Source organism: Mauremys reevesii, linkage group 4, assembly GCF_016161935.1.
Source record: "Mauremys reevesii isolate NIE-2019 linkage group 4, ASM1616193v1, whole genome shotgun sequence".
Taxonomy (NCBI): domain Eukaryota; kingdom Metazoa; phylum Chordata; order Testudines; family Geoemydidae; genus Mauremys; species Mauremys reevesii.
The window spans coordinates 8,770,824-8,791,165 of NC_052626.1; the positions used below are offsets into that span (position 1 = coordinate 8,770,824).

The window sequence follows — 20,342 nt, forward strand, 5'->3', positions numbered from 1 at the left end:
AAAACTTTAAAATCTAAAGAGAAGTTCTTGGAAATACTAACACTCCTTAGGCAGAGACTAGGAAAGTTCTTGCCTCTTCTAAGAAAGAGGCCAGTTTGTGGCGTACTACTAACATAAGTTCGGAAATACTAACATCAATATTGAACAGATTGCATCCTATAAGCTCCTAGCTTCAAACAACTGGTAAAAGCAGAGAAGCACCAGACACGCAGAATGCACAGAATTCCACACAATAAGTACAAGAAGTTAGGATAGCAGAGAAACACCTTTGTGAAATAACTGGGTCCTAACAGTAGCCAGAGAAGGTAAAGGATTCATACAACGGTGGAAGTTGTAAATATAAAAAACAATACAATACAAATTATAAACAGGAATAAAATATTAACTGAAACAGTACATCAGAGTCCTTTCAGATTGGGATGATATGTCGTCAGATACTGCAGCCTTCTTTCTATCAATTAAGTTACTAACCTTTGTTTGGTTTTTAAAGATGTTTAGTTGTCTGATAAAATTCACCCAAAGCTTGGAAGGTTATGGGGCCACAAAAGTCAATCTCATCTCATGTATCCGTGGATCTCTTCTTTCTTTTCAGAAGCAATGGGGTATAGTCTAGGCAAATTGGAACCTTCACGTCATGGAATACTGAGTTCCCAGAGGCCCAGGTTGTGCGCAGGATTCTATTCCTGTTTGGAAGGGTTTGGCATATTACTAAAACCACCCTTGGGCAAGCTGATGAAGAGGATTTCCTGGTTAGTCTCCGTTACAATTAATCATCGAAATTTGGAGAAGCCGCAGTCCACCCTAGCAACTCTATCAGCACTTCACCAAAAAAAATCCAACACCCACACACTACTACTTTTTTTCATTTTTCTCAGGGACACCAACCAAGCACATTTTCTAGTTTGATATTTATTTCCGGATTTTTTTTTATTAAAACCACTTTAAGACTGTGGAGACATTGCCCAGTTGCTAACAGCACAAGTCCAAACCTTTTGTCACAGTGGATTAAAGGTAAAATTTACAAAAGCAACTAAGTCCCATTTTCAAAAGAGACTTAGGCCTGGTCTACATTTAAAGACTAGATCGACCTAGCTAGGTCACTTCAAGGCTGTGAAAAATTCCATGCCCTGAACTCCATAGTAGGTCGACTTAACCCCCAGGATAGACACAGCTAAGTTGGCAGAAGAATTCTTCCATCGACCTTTCTTCCATCGACCTAGCTACTGCATCTTGGAGAAACTGATTAACTACGTTGATGAAAAAACCCTTCTGTTGATGTAGGAAGGGTCTACACTGCAGTGCTACAGTAGCAGATGTAGTGTAGATATGCCTTCCGAGACTTTGGAGCCTAAGTCTCATTGAAAGTCGATAGGATTTATGCACATTTGTAATCATCATAAGTCAGTGATCCACCTAACTCTCATTCTGGGTAATGAGGGCCAGTCCCTCAGTCACTGCAGAAGAGTTGGCTTAACATTTAAGAATGATAAACAAAGAAGGGTACAACAATATCCTGTCAGTTTTAAGAAAATATTTACAGAAAGAATATGAAAAACTGACAAAATCAAAGCAAAACTACAATCTATTTATGTTATTACTTCCTCATATCTCTCATTTTGTATAAGGGCAGGTCCATACTCACCGCGCGGGTCAACGCGGTGAGTTCGACTTCTCAGAGTTCGAACTATCGCGTCTAATCAAGACGCGATAGTTCGAACTCCCCGCGCGCTCCGGTTGACTCCGGAACTCCACCACCGCGAATGGCGGTGGCAGAGTCGACCTTGGAGCCGCGGAGTTCGACCCCGCCGCGTCTGGACGGGTAAGTCAGTCGAACTAGGGTACTTCGAGTTCAGCTACGCTATTCGCGTAGCTGAACTTATGCACTCTAGTTCGACCCCTTAGTGTAGACCAGGCCTAAGAGTATCCTGAATTTCTAGTTGGCAGTTTTTTAAATTTCCACTCTGCACATTTCAAATCATATTTGCAATCAAGTTCCTCAAAATGGGTTTAAGTATTTTCCAGTCAGATTATACACTGGCCATATTTGTCTGACTAAACATATTCATAAGTCACTAAAAATATTGCAAGTCAACTTATAAATACTGTTTTATTATTTTTTTTCCCATCTAGTAAGCATTCCTGTGCTATCCATCTCAATGTTTACAATACCAGGGCAAATACAGTTACACCTACAGGGAATCAAAAGGTCCTGCAACTGGACCTGGTCCCTACTCCCACTATCCCACAGCAGCAGCGTCACATAAGGTTTCTTCTGGCTATACAGTTCTCATACATTGAAACCACTTAGCAAACAGCTTATGCAATCAACACAATGGTCCAATGGATAAAGAGGCTCATCTGCACACACATCAATATACAGTGGCTTCCCACTTTTTTGATCAATTTCATCCCTTTAATTTTGACCAAAATAAAAATGTTTGAGTTTCCTTACAGATAATCAGGGGTGTACATTAGGATGCATAACACAGGGTTTATAAAATTAACATATGAATAACTTTTGGGGATAGTCCTTTTATCATAAGGCTTCTTTGTGCTCCTCTGGTTCAATTTACTTAAGAATTTTAAGCTACTTTATTAGATAGCACCTCTCTGTAGCAAGTGACTGAATTAATAATACCGGACTGAAGTGATAAAAACTGATCCAAAACAACAAGTGGAAATTTGTCTTCTCCCAATTACAAATGATCTGGTTACTGAAATTTTGATCATATTAAAGGGATAGCCTTCTTGTAAATCAAATTAGTGCAAGTGACTGTAGTTCTGCTATTTTAGGATTTATATAAAAAGAGAAAAGAATATTAAAAATGGATGCAATGCAGACCTTAAGAGACTTTTTGTTACACAGATATCATTTTATGTATATAGAATGGTGTACTGAAAATAAATGTTTTGGGACAAGTCATGAATAAAATTACAATGCACTTTCATTCTGCTGCCTTTATTTCTGTGACTAAAATAATGAAATTATGATCCCTTAATTTAGCTGATGTGCATTAGAGACTTAAAAAATCTTTACCGTTATCACTATGACTTTCTCTTTCATTACATTGTATTACAATTAGCTTCAGAGTTAGTATAGCAAGTTTACAGATACAATTTAATAGCTGATAACAGAGAAAAAGTATAGTATCTGAAGAGCTGAAAACATTATCCAGAGTCATTAGTATCTACTCTTCTCTGCTAGTGCTTCAGTCTGAGATCATCTATAACTGAGAGAATAAATGGGTCCTTAACCCAACTCTCTCCAGATCAGAAAATATTAACACAGCAGTCAACTTCCCAGAGACTAGCCTGGTCTCTTAAAAACTTAACAGACAGTGCAATGAAAGAATGGTCTCTTAGACACAGGAATGGGAGTCAGAAACTAACATTGTATTCCTGGCTCTGCCACATGGTGACAGGGATGAATTAAGCTCTCGATACTTCATTTTACAAATCTGTACATTGGGAATAATACACTCTTTGTAGGATGTTGTTTTGGGGGGCAGGAGCTGCCTGTTTGTAATATGTGATTGGCACAGTTGGGGGCATGGACTCTAGGCACTACCACAATACAAACAATAAATACTACTACTAATACAAATAAACTTGTTATAAAAACTCAGGTGAACTACTTTTATAGTTCTTGTTCTACCATCTGAAGAATTCTTTACTGGTTGCCAGATGCAATTTTCAATGATTTTTTTAATGGAAGGGATTCCAAAAAAAGTCTTTTTAGCTGACACATCAATAAGCATTTACTTTGCTGGAGACATAGGCTTTTTGATAGGTCCAAGTAATTTTCAGAATGATAAAAGTGGCAACACATACATCTTTGATCCCACCAGTCTTTAAAAGTCTCCTTCACTAATAGGTCACTTAACCACCTCAATTTGCAGAGATGAAATTTAACATCCTGAAACCTGAAGTCATAAGACTTCAGCAATACAGATATTCTAGAGACCTAATCAACTTGTAATTTCCAGAAAAGCTTCTATTCACTAAGCACTACAAGTGAATGTGGAGGACTTGGCTCATCTGGTGCAGAGAGCACAATCTGAATCCTATTCAAGTGACCTTCCAAGGCATCCTGGAATTTTCTGATGGCAGGCTTCCACAAGGGATTGAACTGTAGCTCTCCAAGTGACAGCATTACAGGCATTCAGTCCACAACTGGAAACAAAGGGAGAGCTGAAATTGACTATATCCAGTTTTACATGTATTAGGGTTTTTTTATTAGTAATTTTTCTCCCCACAGGTATTTTGGTCTCTTGGTAACTAAGACATCCGGATTTACCATCTAAGATGCATCCCATATTTGCATATACAATTCTAACATATCTAGTTCTTGTCTCCCCTCCCCCCCCACTCAGGGAAATTATCCTTAATATATACTCTTCCCAGAAGTGGAGTCCAGATTAACAGATGTTTTCATTATGAGAAATTAAATTACAGACCAGGAGTACTTTTTCACTTTTTGGCAGCTGTTTTAAAATCAAAACATTAAAAAGCAGATTTTGCACAGAAAGCTCCACTTACCAAAAAGTTTGAGCCCTACCCATTACCTAATTTTTTTTAATCAAGTAAGTTTGCTTCAATGCCACTTCCGAGATTCTTAGCATAGTACATTAGGTTCCTCTCATACAGCAGTTAAAGAGTACTTTTCAATAGTGGACACAAACTGACAGTGCAGGATAAACTGAACTTATGTGGCTAAAATTTAATGGGAAAATATATGTAACCTAAAATGCACCTGATCATTCTTGATTTAATACATGGAGTTATGCATTAGATGTCTATAAAATAAAATCTACAATGCAAAATTTTAGGAAAACATTTAAAATTGTGGGAAACACTGTTCAGCACCAGCTGCAGTAGACATTCTAAGATGAACAGAATTTTTATTAGTTACATTGAGACTTTATTCAACTGTTATCATTTTTTCCCTCATTGCTACCAATTAGATCCTGCTAAGCTCTAGTAAAGCTAAAGTACTGAACGTTTCACTTCATTTACCCTGCAAGACAATCCCCAGTTGAGAACGTTAAAACAGCATTAGCCATTTGAATTCCTCAGTTAAAGATGAAAATTTAAGTGTAGCCACCAATGACAAACTATAAATAGGCAGTTAGCTGTGTCCTTATCAAAGCCAGACTACTGTCTATCAAAACCCCTTTCAAATCAGAGTCAAATAGGTAAAAGGAAAACTTAAAACTGCAACAGCAACCTTAATGCATTAAAGTTGTTTCAAGGATAGAAGAAACATATATGAGGTTCAAGATATCCCTTGGATCTAAGTAATTAACTGCTATCTACACTTGAACATTTACCCAAATAACAATTCCAGAAAATTTATTCTAGAATAGCTATTTCAGTAAAATTTCTGAGCATAGACAAAAAGGGCCAGCAAAACTTTGATAAAGTTAAATTCAGGAATGAAGGTAATCTAGAGAGATTAGAAATATGGACAGAAAACATTTCAACTGAGAAAAAAATGCCAACTAGTATGACAAAGAAAAATAATGCTTTAGACGAGCAAGAATAATTGTTTGCTTCAACAAAACTGAACAACACTATGAACAGGCATTAATCTAAAAGAACAAAACACAAAAATATCCATCCAAAGAGGCCCCAAAAAGCATGTAGGCAAATTAACAGGATATCAGAGATGCATTTTCTTCATTTAGGGTTGTTCAAGATTCAAATCCCCAAAACAGTAAGGTTGGGTCACAGGGAATGCTGGGAGATCCAAAACCAGGTGGGATGCATTTTCCAGAAAGACAGTACTGAAGAACATCTTTCCATTCTTACATTGTAAAGCTGCGTTAAACTGCAAATCAAAATGACCAATAAAATAAACTATGCCAGCGGTTCTCAAACTTCACTGCACTGTGACCCCCTTCTGACAACACAAATTACTACGTGACCCCAGGAGGGGGTAGTGAAGCCTGAGCTCACCCACACCAGGGGTACAAAAGCCAGAGTTCCACTACCTTGGGTGGACGAGCCAGCCCTGGGCGGTGGGCCTGTAACCTGAGCCCAGCTTCCCAGGACTGAAGATCTTGGGCTTGGGCCTGGGCCCTGGGCCCCAGCAAATCTAACGCCAGCCCTGGTGACCCCATTAAAATGGGGTCGCAACCCACTTTGGGGTCCTGACCCACAGTTTGAGAACCACTGAACTATGCCAATACTCATTTATATGAGATTAGAAACCTAAGACGTTTTCCTCCGTAAGCAATAAAGATCCACTCTGCTATGCTATCCAGACAGAACATAAACAAAACACTGCACTATGTTAAGTAAGGTGAATAATTGTTCTAGCTGAGCAGGAAGTACTGTCCCTTCTTAAGATTAGTTTTGTAGCTAATATCAGCTTTGACAGGAACAGCTTGTGCCAGCTGCCACACTACATTTAGATAGGAAATGCGTTTAAATACTACAGTGAGGAAACAAAGTTAACAGATAGACTTCTGAACAATGTGGCATAATGTATTTCATTTGGAACTGCATTCCACTGACAGATCTATGGATCCTATCTACTTACAGGAAGACTCCCATCAGCAATGTATCTGAGCACGTCACAAACCACGACGAGATTGCACTCCATATTTTAATGCAATTAACAGATAAAGTTTAAAACCATACTTCATAAAGTAGAATTTTGTTTTGACCTTTGCAATGAACACCACCTAACCAATGGTGATTTCTGTCAGAGCCTGTGACTTGAAGATAGAGCACGCTACAGGAGCCTTGGGCCAGGTCACTAGCCCATCCATAATCTACAGTTAAAATGTCCTCCAACTGGGTCAGTGTGAGAACTGTGAAATTTTTAAAACGGAAATAAAAAAAAAATCTGTGCAGTAAGGCTGCATTTTTTTGCCATGAGCAGAGGTGTAGATTGTACATGACTTGGAAATAAATATACGAGATTCATAGAGAGGCACACCAGATACAGGCAAAAGTTACAGTTTATGCTTATGCCCAGATCACCCTCACAAAAGGTCAAACCCATAGGAGGATACTCTAGGGCAGTAGTTCTCAACCAGGGGTCCAGGGCCCTCCAGCAGGTTTCGGGGGGGCCTCCAAGCAGGGCCAGCATTAGACTCACTAGGGCCCAGGGCAGAAAGCCGAAGTTCAACTGCATGGAGCTGTAGCCCAGGTCTCTGAGCCCTGCCACCCAGGATGAAGCTGAAGCCTGAGCAGTGTAGCTTCGTGGAGGCCCCTGTGGTGTGAGGGCCCAGGCAATTGCCCTGCTTGCTACCCCCTAACGCCAGCCCTGGCTTTTATATGCAGAAAACCAGTTATTGTGGCACAGGTGGGCCGTGGAGTTTTTATGGCATTGTGGGGGGAGGCTCAGAAAGGAAAAGGTTGAGAACCTCTGCTCTAGGGGAAGAAATCCCCTTGTTGAGATCCCCAACATCAACCCATTCAAAAGAGGATGGTGTGGTACCTTTTCCCCTGACCCTCCAAAAAAAAGCAAACAAAAAACACCTGTGGGGAACCACAAGGTTTGTGGCGCATCCAAGGAACAACTCCTCCCCAGCTTCACTGGAACCATGCCCCCAGGGACATTTTATAGCTGCAGCAAATTCCTGATGCCCTGTTGGAAAATTTGTGGGAAATTATACAGTCTAAGTCTGTATTAGGCTCTCTGATGATTTTCTGTAGGGCTGGAGAGAAAGAGACAGTGCATGTTTACACTCCCTTAAAGGTCTGGCCTGCCCGCTTCTTCCCTGCACCCTCTCCCCAAACATACCCCAAACTCTACAGAGAGGCCTTCACCGGGTCTGGCGATGGATGGTGCCATGGAGGCCGATGAGCTCCCCATTCCATGCAGAAAGGGAAGATCAGCACAGAGAGATCCGATCCTCTATGCTGATCTAAGGGGCCTGATTTCTCCCTAAAGTATGCATTGAGCATGGCTGCAGACACAGATTCCTTATCAAACCACACGTATTTAAAAGGAAAGGACACTGAACTATTTCCCCTCTACCCCCACCACACACCTTGTTTTGGTCTTTAAAACTTGGAGAGCCTTAAAAATATTTCCTTTTCCATTCTATGTTTTTCCAACGGGCAACATCTGATTTTCCCTACCCTCGTGTTTCTAATGGAGCACAAACCAAAGTAACTTATTTTGTTTATTTCCCTATTTGTGCAAAAGTATCAGCACAAAAGTGCACTGTGCTGCTAATATAGTTTGTGAAGTTAACTGTCATGCTGGTGTGGCAGATATTTCTTGAAGAAGTCACTACTTTGTTTTAAAAAAAAGTCTTTTCCCTGGAACATATCTGATAATCCCCCACTGATAAATTTTAATCCACAGAAAAAAAGATTAAGCGACCCTTTAATTGCATATTGTCCAGGACAGACAGACTTTATCATCATGCAGTGTTATTGTAGCTGTGTCAGTCAGAGGATTTTAGAGAGACAATGTGGGTTAGGTAATTTATTTTATTGGACCAACTTCCATTAGAGAGAGAAGCTTTCGAGCTACACAGAGCTCTTCAAGTTTGGGAAAGGTACTGAGGGCTTGGCTACACTGGAGAGTTGCAGCCCTGGTGGTGGCTTTACAGCGCTGCAACTCACTCACCGTCCACACTTGCAAGGCACATACAGCGCTGTATCTCCCTGGCTACAGCGCTGGCTGTACTCCACCTCGGCCTGGGGAATAACGACTGCAGCGCTGGAGCTACAGCACTGGAGTTCCAGTGTAAACAGTGATTAATCTTACTACGCTGTAACTGACCTCCGGAATTTTCCCATAAGGCTTTTAACTAAAGAACTCTTTGTTTTGTTGTGAACTCGGGGCTCCCAGAGCTGCTTATCTAAAAAACAAACACAGCTACTGTTTGCTGTGAATGAGGCAGGCAGGGGGATGAATGTCCACAGCTAGTGTTTGCTTGAGGAGAGAAACAGCACGGCCGGGGGGGGGGGGGTGGAGGAGGGGGGAAGGGAGTCCGTCGGAGCAGCTGCTTATCTGGTCTGAAGGCTATTTGCATTTAAGAGTGAATGAGGGGTGGGGGAAGTGGTCGGAATTTGCAAGGCAGGGAGCTGACACAGTGTTGGCTCCAAAAATCCACTCTCTCTCTCTCTCCCCTACGCTCCCTGTCACACTCCACCCCACTCCCCCCTTTTGAAAAGGACGTTGCAGCCACTTGAACGCTGCGATAGCTGCCCATAATGCACCACTCCCAACACCGCTGCAAATGTGGCCACACTGCAGTGCTTTCCCTACACAGCTGTACGAAGACAGCTTTAACTCCCAGCGCTGTACAGCTGCAAGTGTAGCCAAACCCTCAGTGTCACAGGCAAATACAAGATTGAACAGATAGTTCAGCCTAAGTAGTTAGCACATATTGTAAGGGACCATTCAAGATGAAGTGGCCTATTAGCACCCCTCCAATCACAGGACAAAAAGGACGCTTAGTAGGTTACTAATTGTTGTAACAAGACATAAATCCAGTGTCTTTATTAAGACTATGGCTTTGTCTACACTACACAGCTTTTAGCGACATGGCTGTGTTGCTACAGCGGTGCTGCTAAAAGTTGTGCAGTGTAGTTGCTCTATGTCGGCTCTCCTGCTGACAAAAAACTTCCACCCTCAACAAGAGCGGTTAGCTTTGTTGGCAGGAGTGCATCATTCATGCTGGCACTTGTTGCGGCAAAACTTTTGTCTTTTCGGGGGAGGAGTTAACACCTCTGAAAGACAAAAGTTTTGTCGGTCAATTGCCAGTGGAGACATAGCCTAAGATTTTTAGACTCTAGCAAAGTTATGAATTTAAGCTCCCAGACTTGTTTTTCTGCAAGTGTTGTGCAGGTTTCCTTTGAGGATGAGGACTAATAAGTCAGATATAGAATGACTGTTTTGTGAAAAGCGTTCACCCAGAGGTGATAGGGTGTTTTTGTCTTATCGTTTTCATGAGTGAGTTCATTCGAGAGCATAGTAATTGTCTAGTTTCACCCATATAGTTGTTATTGAGGCATTCAGTGTACTGGATGAGGTACACCACATGTGCAGGACACACAGATCTTGAAAGGTGTGTTGTGGGGGGTGTTGATCATTATTTCAACTGCTACACGTCTGCAGGTTTTGCATCTGTTGTTCTGGCAGGGTCTGCTGCTTTGAGCTGGTGTGTCCTGGTTTGTGAAAAGCTTGCTTCAGATGATGAAGTTGTGGGGTTGTTTGAAGGCCAGAAGAAGGGGTTCAGGAAAGATTTTTCAGGATCGGTCCCCATTGAGTATGGGTTGTAGTCTGGTGACATACTGTACGGGTTCCAATGTGGGATGGTAGGTGACAGCCATGGGTGTGAGGTCTCTACAAGGACACTCCACCAGAGAAGTAGATCACATCATGGAACAGGCCACTCAAATACCCTGAACCTGCTTCAATACAGAAATGAAACCCCCTCTTCTTCAAGGAGCGTCCCTGTGAGTGCTCCACTTAAGGTGACTGTAGAGCAGTTCTCTCTGTGGAAGGAAGGGGCTTCGGAATTGCAATAGTAGCAGATGATAGAACCGCAAGTCCCAGTAGAGCGTCTGATGACAAGTGCTCCTCTATGGAGTAATGTTGTGTGAACATATGGTGGACACCCAGGTTGCTACTTTTCAGATGTCCATAGTAGGCACATTGTTGAGGAAAGCTATCGAGGTAGACAGTGCTCTCGTGGAGTGTGTGCGGGTCCCCGGTGGGGGTTGTAGTTGTTGATGATAGCAAAAATCAATGCTGTTGGACATCTATTTCAACAGCCTTTGTTTGGATATGATTGCTAGATCCCCTAGATCGTTCCGTAATGGAAAGAAATAACTTTGGTGATTTTCTGAAAGACTTTGTCCTTTCAACGTAAAAAGCTAGTGCCCGTTGGATGTCCAGGGTATGAAGCATTGCTTTTCATTTGTTCCCATGAGGTTTTGGGAAGAACAGTGGGAGATGGATGGGTTGATTCAAATGCAATGCTGAAACTATTATAGGTAGGTAGGGTAACTTTGCTGTTGAAAAATACTGGGTATGGCGGGTGTGCCATGAGGGCCCCAGCGTCACTACTCCTCGGGTGCATGTGAGAGCGACGAGGAAGGCCACCATCATCGAATGGTGGAGAAGTGAACACGTCACTAATGGTTCAAAAATGGTCCCCGTAAGGCACTGAAGCACCAGATTGAGGTTCCATGATGGGGTAGAGCCTCGTGTTTCAGGGTAAAGACCCTAGAGAAAGCATTTAGTGGTAAGGTGAACAAAGATTTAGAACTCATCCACATCGTTATGGAACACTGTGATTGCCATGAGGTGTACTCTGATCGAGCTCATTGTGAGATCAGATTTTTTGGAGTTCCAGTATGTAATCCAGCACCATTGGTAAAGGAGAAGTAGTGGCCATTGTCTGCTTATTTTGGCGCCATGCATGGAATCTCTTCCATTTGCGCAGGTAGGTACATGCTGTTTAAAAGAATGTCCTTTACCTCCTCTGTGTGGGGAGTTGCATCGAGTCTGCCTGGTAGGTGCCAGCAGAGATGCACACGGAAACCCCCCAAATGACAAGCTTGCAGGTGTTCACTGACAAAGACAGCCAAGTGCTCAACAACCCCTTATATGGGAACAATGGTGATGAGCGAGGGTAAACAAACAGGAGCAGGGAATTTAGCAGGGAAATTAGAGGGCAATTATTGGGCTGAGACGGAGACCAGAACTGCCCACCTGGAGATGGGGAGGGCTGATGATTACAATAAAGGGGAAATACAAAAGGATCTCGGTGCTCTCTCCTCGTGATGTGGGGAAGGTAAGCGGGTGGTACAGCTATGCTTCTGCAGGGTGTAGTTGAGCTTCTGCTATAATAAACCGAGCCGTAACTGAAGTTGTTGGATAAAAGTAATAATTAATACATTTATGTTATGGGAAAATGTGAGAAAGAATGGCCCAGAGCAGACCCCGGATTTGGCCTGACCATTAGAAAGAAATATGCTTCTCAGCCTGCTGAGTCTGTGCTAATTGAAATATGCCTGTCAGTTTACAAGGTCTGTGTTAATTGTAGAAACACATCCTGAGACAAAAAGTCTGTTCTAAAGTGATTAAGATTACCATTAAGGACAGCTGCTGTCACAACTGTTTTCCTGAACTCAGGAATAAGATCTGTTAACCCTCCACTCTTGCATTTTTATCTTGCTTGCTTTTCTTTTCATATGTAACAAATGGTATGAATAGGTTTATTGGGAGTCTGTCATGCCCCAGTGATTTTAGAATGGTTATGTTAAAGAATGAATAGGTAATAAAATCTAGATGTGATAGGAAAAATGCTAAGTGAAATAGAGTGTGATGGCGGCTGTATGTTTGGATGGGTAATAAAAGGTTGAGGAGCCAGCCTTAGAATCATCATAAATGACACCACATCTGGAGGAGGAAAAACCAACTACCCTCCAACAGGACCATTTGGCCAAAGAATGCACTGGGCGAGATAACCCGATAACCCTGAGGGCAAACCGGAATCCACCCCCAACAACCCCAAGGACAGGGGGATCGAAGAACCAAAGAGCAAGATAACAAACCGTTATTCCTGTGCCATCTGCATGATTGATTATCACTTCAAACGTGAGAACAGCATGACGAGGCAAACCCCATAGACTTGTATGAGGATGGATCCCTATAAAGACAGACCCTAAAGACTGAGGACTTTGGGTCTGGTTCTGCAATCAACTTCCAGGAGCATCAGATGTGCATCTGACAAGGCCCGGCTCCATCCTCGTGTACAGGCCACCTGGCCAGTGACTTGGCAGGAGCAACTTCTAGCATGGTAATTATAACAACAACCTTGTAGAACACATGTGCGCGCGCGTGTGTGTGAGAGAGAGAGATTGAGAGAGTGAATGGAATGTTATAGCTATAACTGATTGCTTACTCTGATTCTTTCTGTATTCACAATAAACACTGCGTACTGCCTTATCCCCCGAATAAGATCCTGCTGGCTTTTATTTTCTAAGTATAACGAAGACTCCAGTCTCTGTGTGTTCCTGTGTCTGTCTGTTGGTCGTGTCTGAAGACATAGGATAGCCCAACACTGAACAGGTAATTTCATTGTCTCAGAGCCATGGAGTAGCCATGCCCTCAAGTGGAGTCTTACCAGGTTTGGGTGGTAGACCTGGCCTGCGTCCTGATACAGGAGATGAAGTAGAAGTGGAAGCATGTGTAGTGGGCACACAGACATCTTCAAGAGGTAAGAAAAACATATTTGTCTGGGCCACGTGGGGTCTATCAAGATGACTCTGGAGTTGTTGGTCCATATGTGTATGACCTTAGCTAAAAGGGGGGCGTCAGGGGGAAAAGCGCACAATACATGTGCATCCCATTTGAAGAGAAAAGCCCCCCCTTATCAGTTTATGTAAAACATACAAAGCGACATTGTCTTTTCCCTGATCACGGCTATCAAGTGTGAGCATTCATTGCGGACTGCCTGCACCTCCAGTAGGTTTGTGTGTTGTGTTGATTACAATGGGGACCAGCAGCCTTGGATCGTGTGGCTGTGCACATGTGCTCTCCAACCCAGCATCTGATGTGAGTATCATTGATGGAAGGGTCTGTACAGAGGTCGTGTGGTTGAATCCACCAATAGAGAGAATCTTTTTAGTGTGGCTGGCATTGTAAGACGCTTGTTTATGTTGTGTCGGTGTGGAATATACACTGTCCTGAGCCAGTCTTGCAGGCATCACGTGCAGTCTGGAGTGTTTGACAACAAATGTCATTGCTGACATATGGCCTAACAGTTGGAGGCAGGTCCTGGCGAGTCTCTGTAGGCTGGTTTGCATTGTGGTGATTAGATTGACTAGAGTGGTAAACCTGTGATGGGGAAGAGAAGCTGTAGCTTCCAGAGAGTCGAGGTAGGCACTGATGAACTCGTCTCTGCCCTGGTGTGAATGCTGATTTTTGTTATTTGTAGACCTAGCTGTGTGAAGAGAGCTACTGTCTTTTGGGTAGCTTTTAGTGCCTCGTCTTGAGTAAATGCTTTGAGCAGGCAATTGTCCAGACGGGAATATTACGACCGCTTGTCTGCAGAGGTCGGCTGCCACCACCGCAAACACTTTTGAGAATACCCATGGAGCAGAGGATAATCCGAAGGGGAGTACTTTGTACTGGAAACAATCTGTTCTCAGAACAAACCTGAGAAACCTCCCTGTGTGAGGGATGTATCATTATGTGGAAATATGCATCCTGGAGGTCAAGGGCCAAGAACCAGTCCCCTCATTCTGGTGCTGGAATCATCATTGCTAGTGTGACCATCCTAAATCGCTGGGTCTTCACAAATTTGTTGAGTCTTCTCAAGTCAAGAATGGGCCTCCATCCTCCAGTTTTCTTCTGGGTTAGAAAGTAATGGGAGTAGAAACCCTTCCCTCTGTGTTGTGTTGGTACTGGTTCTGCTGCTCTTAGGCATATGCAATGGTTTACCTCCTGTCATCATAGATGTTCATGAGAAGGGTCCCTGAAGAGGGATGGGGAGGGAAGTATATTGGATGGAACATCCAGTCTCAATGATTTCTAATACCCATTTGTCTGATGTGATGTTTCGTCACGTTGGATGAAATGGAGTCAGATGGTCTCTGAATGGATGGATGGTGTCGGATGGGCCCAGCAACAGAAAAAGTAGGAGATGTCTCTGGTCCTCAACCAAACCCTGAAAACTGTTGTTTAGAAGGAGGTTGTTAGGACATTGAGGGCTGGAACGGGAGCGGTATCTCCAGGGAAACTGCAATCCACTTAAACTGTTCCTGGAACTGTTTAAAGTCATTCCCCATTGTGGATGGGAACAAGGTAGAAGATGAAAAATTTGCAGCTGGTTTGACTTCCTGATCCAAAAAGTCTCCTCCAATTCCTCAACTGCCTCTTCCGGAGGTTCTGAAGGTCTGGGTACAGAGGATGATGGGAAATGCCTCAACCTCTTCCTGAGTGGATTGGGAGGCTTAGGATAGTGTTGGCAGTATGCTGCCCATGTGTCCCAGTAAAGTCACTGTGGTGGAAATGGCATAGGTGGAGCATCCAGGGATGTCTGTACCATCTGTGAGTTTCAGGTCTGGGGTGGTATTCATGGTACTCTGGTGGAGCTGGTCTGATAGCTGGGTGAACAGGCAAGGAGTAATGGGAGGAGAGGATATGCTCTTCATCATCATCATCATCCACGTTGCTGGATAAAGGAGGAGCTGTTCTGGGTGGTGTGGTAAGCTGGCAGGGTACTGAGCGTGCCGGAGTAAGGTCGGTACCGAGGAGTGAAAATTCTAGTGCTGAGGAGACCAGAAGATCTTTATGGCAGAGAAACTGCAGTACCGATGAGTGTGTTGTCAGTGGTACCGATGCCTTTACTGCGGTTGTCAGTGCCTTTACTGCGGTTGTCAGTGCCAAGGGTCGTGTGCTATGCGCTGTGGAGGCAGGTGGTGGTGCCATAGACTGTAACCCAGCTGCTCGGTTCCACATGTTTGAGCAGCTCCAGAAGTGCTGAGGCAAGAATGGTAGGTTTTCCTGTAGTGCCTTTATCCGAGTCAGCCCACTTAGGGTCTTTGGTTCACATGGTACCCGTGATAATGGAGGTCCAGCTACCTCAGAGGTGGACAGTCTTCGTGCAGTTGGTACCAACGGGGTCTGACAAGTCAGGAAATGTTTCTTTTTGGCAGATTCCCAAGGAGGGGAAGTTGGAGCAAGTTTCTTTGTTGCCATTTTGGGAGAGGTGGGGAATCTCTGTGAGATGCCGCCATTGGAGATTGGGGCCGAGGAGGGATCCATGATCCTGGACACAGAGACTTCTCCATCATGAGGAGTTTTAGCAGTAGGTCCCTTGCTCTCCTGGCATGAGCCTTGAGATTGTAGCAGTGGGAGCACTTCTGTGGTATGTGTCTCTTGCCAAGGCAACGGACACACTGGGAGTGCCCATCAGACACCAGGATTGAACATCAGCAAGTGAGGCAACGTTTAATACTCGGGGAGCTGGGCATGCCCCTGAGTATAGGGTTTTTCCTGTGAGAGTAACTATACTATACTAAGGGGTATCTGAAATAAACTTAAATTCCTAAGAATTTTATTTTAAAGAAAGAATAAATGGAGAAGAGGTATGGTATTAAACTATTAACTAACTAACTAGTGTTCTAAAGTTAGCCTAGACTAAATGTAAAGTTCAGAGGCACTGCCAAATATTCTGTCTCAAGCCAAGGGCGGTAGAGAAGGAACTGAGGAAGGGTTGGTCACACAGCACTATGTAACTGCCTGAGAGAGTGCAAGACAGGGACAGCCCATGTGACACCCAACCAGGCACGGCTACTAAAAATCTCCAATTACAAGCGCAGGGGTGCAGATTCACCTAAAGTGGAGAACCCAAAGGGACACTCCTCGAAGAAGAATCTAAGGTTTCATTTGTGTTGTTTTGGAGATTATCCCTGTCATTTTATCAAGGGCTACTGGTCTCTGCCCCTTTGTTTTACATTACTTGCTCTTGAACTTTTAACATGTAGGAGCAGGAAAGCACTAGAAGAGAATCAGGCTATGTCTACACTACAAATTACTTCAGTATAATTTACATCACTGAGGGGTGTGAATAATCCACACCCCTCAGTGATGTAAATTATGCCAACCTAAGCACCAGTGTGGACAGCACTACGTTGGCAGGAGAACTTCTCTTGATGACATAGCTACCGCCTCTGGTAGAGACAGTAGAGCTCTCTCCCGTCTGCTTAGAGTGTCTTCACCAGAAGCGCTACAGCGATGTAGCTGCATCAGTGCAGAAGAGCCGCTATAGCTGCTGTTGTGTAGACAGTCTCAGACCAGCACATTGCTGCTGTAAGACAACTTTTATCTTCTACAGTAGTTGAAATAAAAAGAACAGGAGTACTTGTGGCACCTTAAAGACTAACAAATTTATTTTAGCATGAGCTTTCGTGAGCTACAGCTCACTTCTTCGGATGCATAGAATGGAACATACAGACAGGAGATATTTATACATACAAATATCTCCTGTCTGTATGTTCCATTCTATGCATCCGAAGTAGTGAGCTGTAGCTCACGAAAGCTCATGCTAAAATAAATTTGTTAGTCTTTAAGGTGCCACAAGTACGCCTGTTCTTTTTGCGGATACAGACTAACACGGCTGCTACTCTGAAACCTGAAATAAAAAGGTTTACTTGGTTTATGTGACTAGTACAGCAAGAAATCTCATCTATCCTAAGGAAACACCACAGAGTTGAATGATTTAAGTTAGCTGAACACTTAGATAACATACTAGAGTCCACTTCATAACTACAGCAATAGAGTTATTGATGTATTAGCACTGGATCTAGATTTTATTGAAGAATGTAAATGAAGGTTTACATAGTAGCTATCATTTATGAAGTCAGGTAAAAATATAGAACCTGATGCTGCACATACTTTCACATGTAATATTCTTGTTAGTAGTTCCACTGACTTTCGTGAAAACATCAGTGGAACTACTAATATGATTCAAGTTACTCACATGTGCTAAACTGTTTGCAGGATCACATCCATAACCTGAACCATCATCAGAAGTTTTAAAGAACTGGTTAAACAAACACCTGTCAGGGATGGTCTCTGGGTATATTTAATCGTGCTTCAGTGCAGGGGGCTGGACTCCTCTTGAGGTCCCTCTCAGCCTTATCTTTCTATGATTTTATGATTCTATTAAATGAAATTATTAAATCTTTACCATCAGTGTACCTGACAAATAGATAAATATAGTTTAGCACCTCAACACTAAGACTGCACAACAATTTCTTCTGTTGTCTAGCAAAAAAATAAACAAAAGTTTGCCGGACATGAGTTCTCCAAGTCCCAAGCATGGCTCTTCTCTACTCCCAACAGCCCTCTGGCCTGGTGGTAACCTGGCTTCTGGAGAACAAGTGACTTCCTGTGCACTCCCATGCCCCATCAGCTCAAACTCGATTAAAAAATTATATCTGGGCATGCTAGCTAGACTATTAGACTAGCTAGGAAAACAAATTTTAAGGCTTCTGCTATTACATTTTAATGACCAAACTAGCTCTTCAAACTAAATGAAAACATTTAATAAGCAAACCAATCTTACACGCACCTCCTAAAAAGACTTATCTACTCAGATCTCACTAGGACACATGAGTATTTTATCGAGCTGCCACACAAGACAAATTAAAAACTGGATTTTCATTCTTAGAATGGATGAGGCACAACATACTCAGATAATCAAGTACACTTTTTTAAGAGACAAAATGCTGATAACCCTCTTACAGTAGATGATTTTAGGATCAGCCTTCATAGACCAGTGAAGAGTCATGAGCTTGGCTAACATACACCATAGCAAGTATGACTGTCAATGTGTGTATATATTTTAACATCTTCACAAATTCATAACATTCACTTATCAGTCTCATCAAAAGTTGTTTAAGGAAAGGTTTAGTGGTCATTAGTAAGCTTTGGATATGTGTTTCTCTTTCCAGCAAATCTTTATGCAGAATAAGTCAACCTCCACTCATACTTAAATAATCTTGGCCCTCTACTGTCAGAGTGACAATAGCCAGACTGACTCCTCATATTCCTTCCCCCCTCCAAGATACCTTTAAACTCACCTACTATTCTGCCAGTCAAGGACAAGATGATATTCTCTCTGATTTGAAGCAAGGGAACACCTCTCCTTACCTGACCAAGTGAGCCACTGACCACCAGTTCTAGAAATCCTCTGCCCTGACCCCATATGGCGAAGGGTACTGGCCAGGACTAAAACAAACTAAAGGCCATGTCTGTATGTACAGCGCTGCAGCAGTGCAATGTGTCTGGTGAAGATGCTCTATGCAGACAGGCGAGAGCTCTCCTATCAGCATTAAAAAAAACCCATCGCTGCAAGCGGCATAAGCTATGTTGGTGGGAGAAGCGCTCCTGACAGAATAGCGCTGTGCACATGAACACTTATGTTGGCGTAACTTATGTCGCTCGGGGGAAGGAATATTTACACCCAAGCAACATACGTTTTGCTGACATAGGCTGCAGTGCAGACATAGCTTTAAAATCTTGTGCTTCTTCCAGGCACTGCTCTAACTAGGCACAAAAGTTTAAACTTTAATGTGAAAAAAGCAATGAACATTTGCGCATCCACACTATTAAAATAAATGGCCCCAGAGAAAGGTATGTTTTACACTGAAGACTATGCTGTTATTTATAAGCTACTTGAATAATGTCAGTAGAGTCTTCATATTGACTTCAGAGTCACTATTGCACATATAATAAAGCACTCACATGGCTGTGTTTTTGATGATTCTTCCTTGGTCCATTTTCTGCCCAATACCATGCACAACAAACACAATGTGAGTAGTTTGCGATGGCTTGTCTTCTAATGTAGCTTCTTCTACATAGCCTCTATGAAGCCTTGTCCCACTACTTGAAGCTGTAGGAAAAAAACAATTACCCTGGATCACAATTATATTCCATGAAGTATGACACTTTCATATACATGGACAGAAGAGGCGCCTGCTTCAAACCAGAACATTTCAAATTATATTTTGCAAATAAAATACATTTTCAAAAATCAGCATTCACAATGCTGAGATTTTCAAAGCGGCCTAAGAGATCTGGATAAACAATTTCCATGACCCCTATCAGCCACCTATGGATTTACATGTCATTTCCAGTGAGGATTTTGCTAATTTCATAGCTGTTTTGGAAAATAACTTATAAGCAGCTGAATAATGCAGATAACTTTCTATATGCTTGAGTTATTAATCATTAAATTTTCTCATAGTTCCACAACACTCCTTCAGTGGTCAGTGTATATGTAAAGATTCTTGGCAAGATTATTTCTAAACAATGGGTGAGAAAGCATCATCAGCTTGATGGAGACAACTCCCTCTCTCTCATCCATGAGTACAGCTGGTCCTAAAATTTCAAATAGGACCATTTTCCATCAAAATTGAAACACTTGACATGATTTTGCCCATTTTGCTCACATTTTGTTTTAGAGGAAAACATGGAAAAATTCCTCTGAGAATGCTGAAATGTCTTGTTTCAACATGTTTTGAATGAAACTTTTCAATTTTGGTTTTGAATTTTTTTGTTTTATTATATAAAATAAAAAATAAATCAAAATAAAATGAGAACATTTTGATCAAACAACTTTTTTCAGAATTTCAAAATTTTGGGGATTTGTTCTGCATAGGAATGAAAATACGTTTCAAAATCTTGAAATCCTTTGGGAAACAAGTGTCTCATCAAGTGATCCATCCTCCGTCACCCATTCCCAGTTTCTGGCAAAACCAAGGCTAGGGACACCCTGCCCATCCTGGCTAATAGCCATTGATGGACCTATTCTCCAGGAACTTATCTAGTTCTTTTTTGAACCCTG

The 20,342-nt window shown here is 42.4% G+C and overlaps 1 protein-coding gene across 2 annotated transcripts in view; it reads right to left on the minus strand.

Annotated features, from left to right (window-relative positions):
* Positions 1 to 20,342, minus strand: part of DDHD1 (DDHD domain containing 1) — a 94,454-nt gene that overhangs the window by 38,117 nt on the left and 35,995 nt on the right. For both annotated transcript variants that reach the window (XM_039536899.1, XM_039536901.1), the window contains exon 5: positions 19,241 to 19,388. In XM_039536899.1, the coding sequence (XP_039392833.1) occupies positions 19,241 to 19,388 (148 nt within the window). The remainder of the gene's footprint in view (positions 1 to 19,240; positions 19,389 to 20,342) is intronic.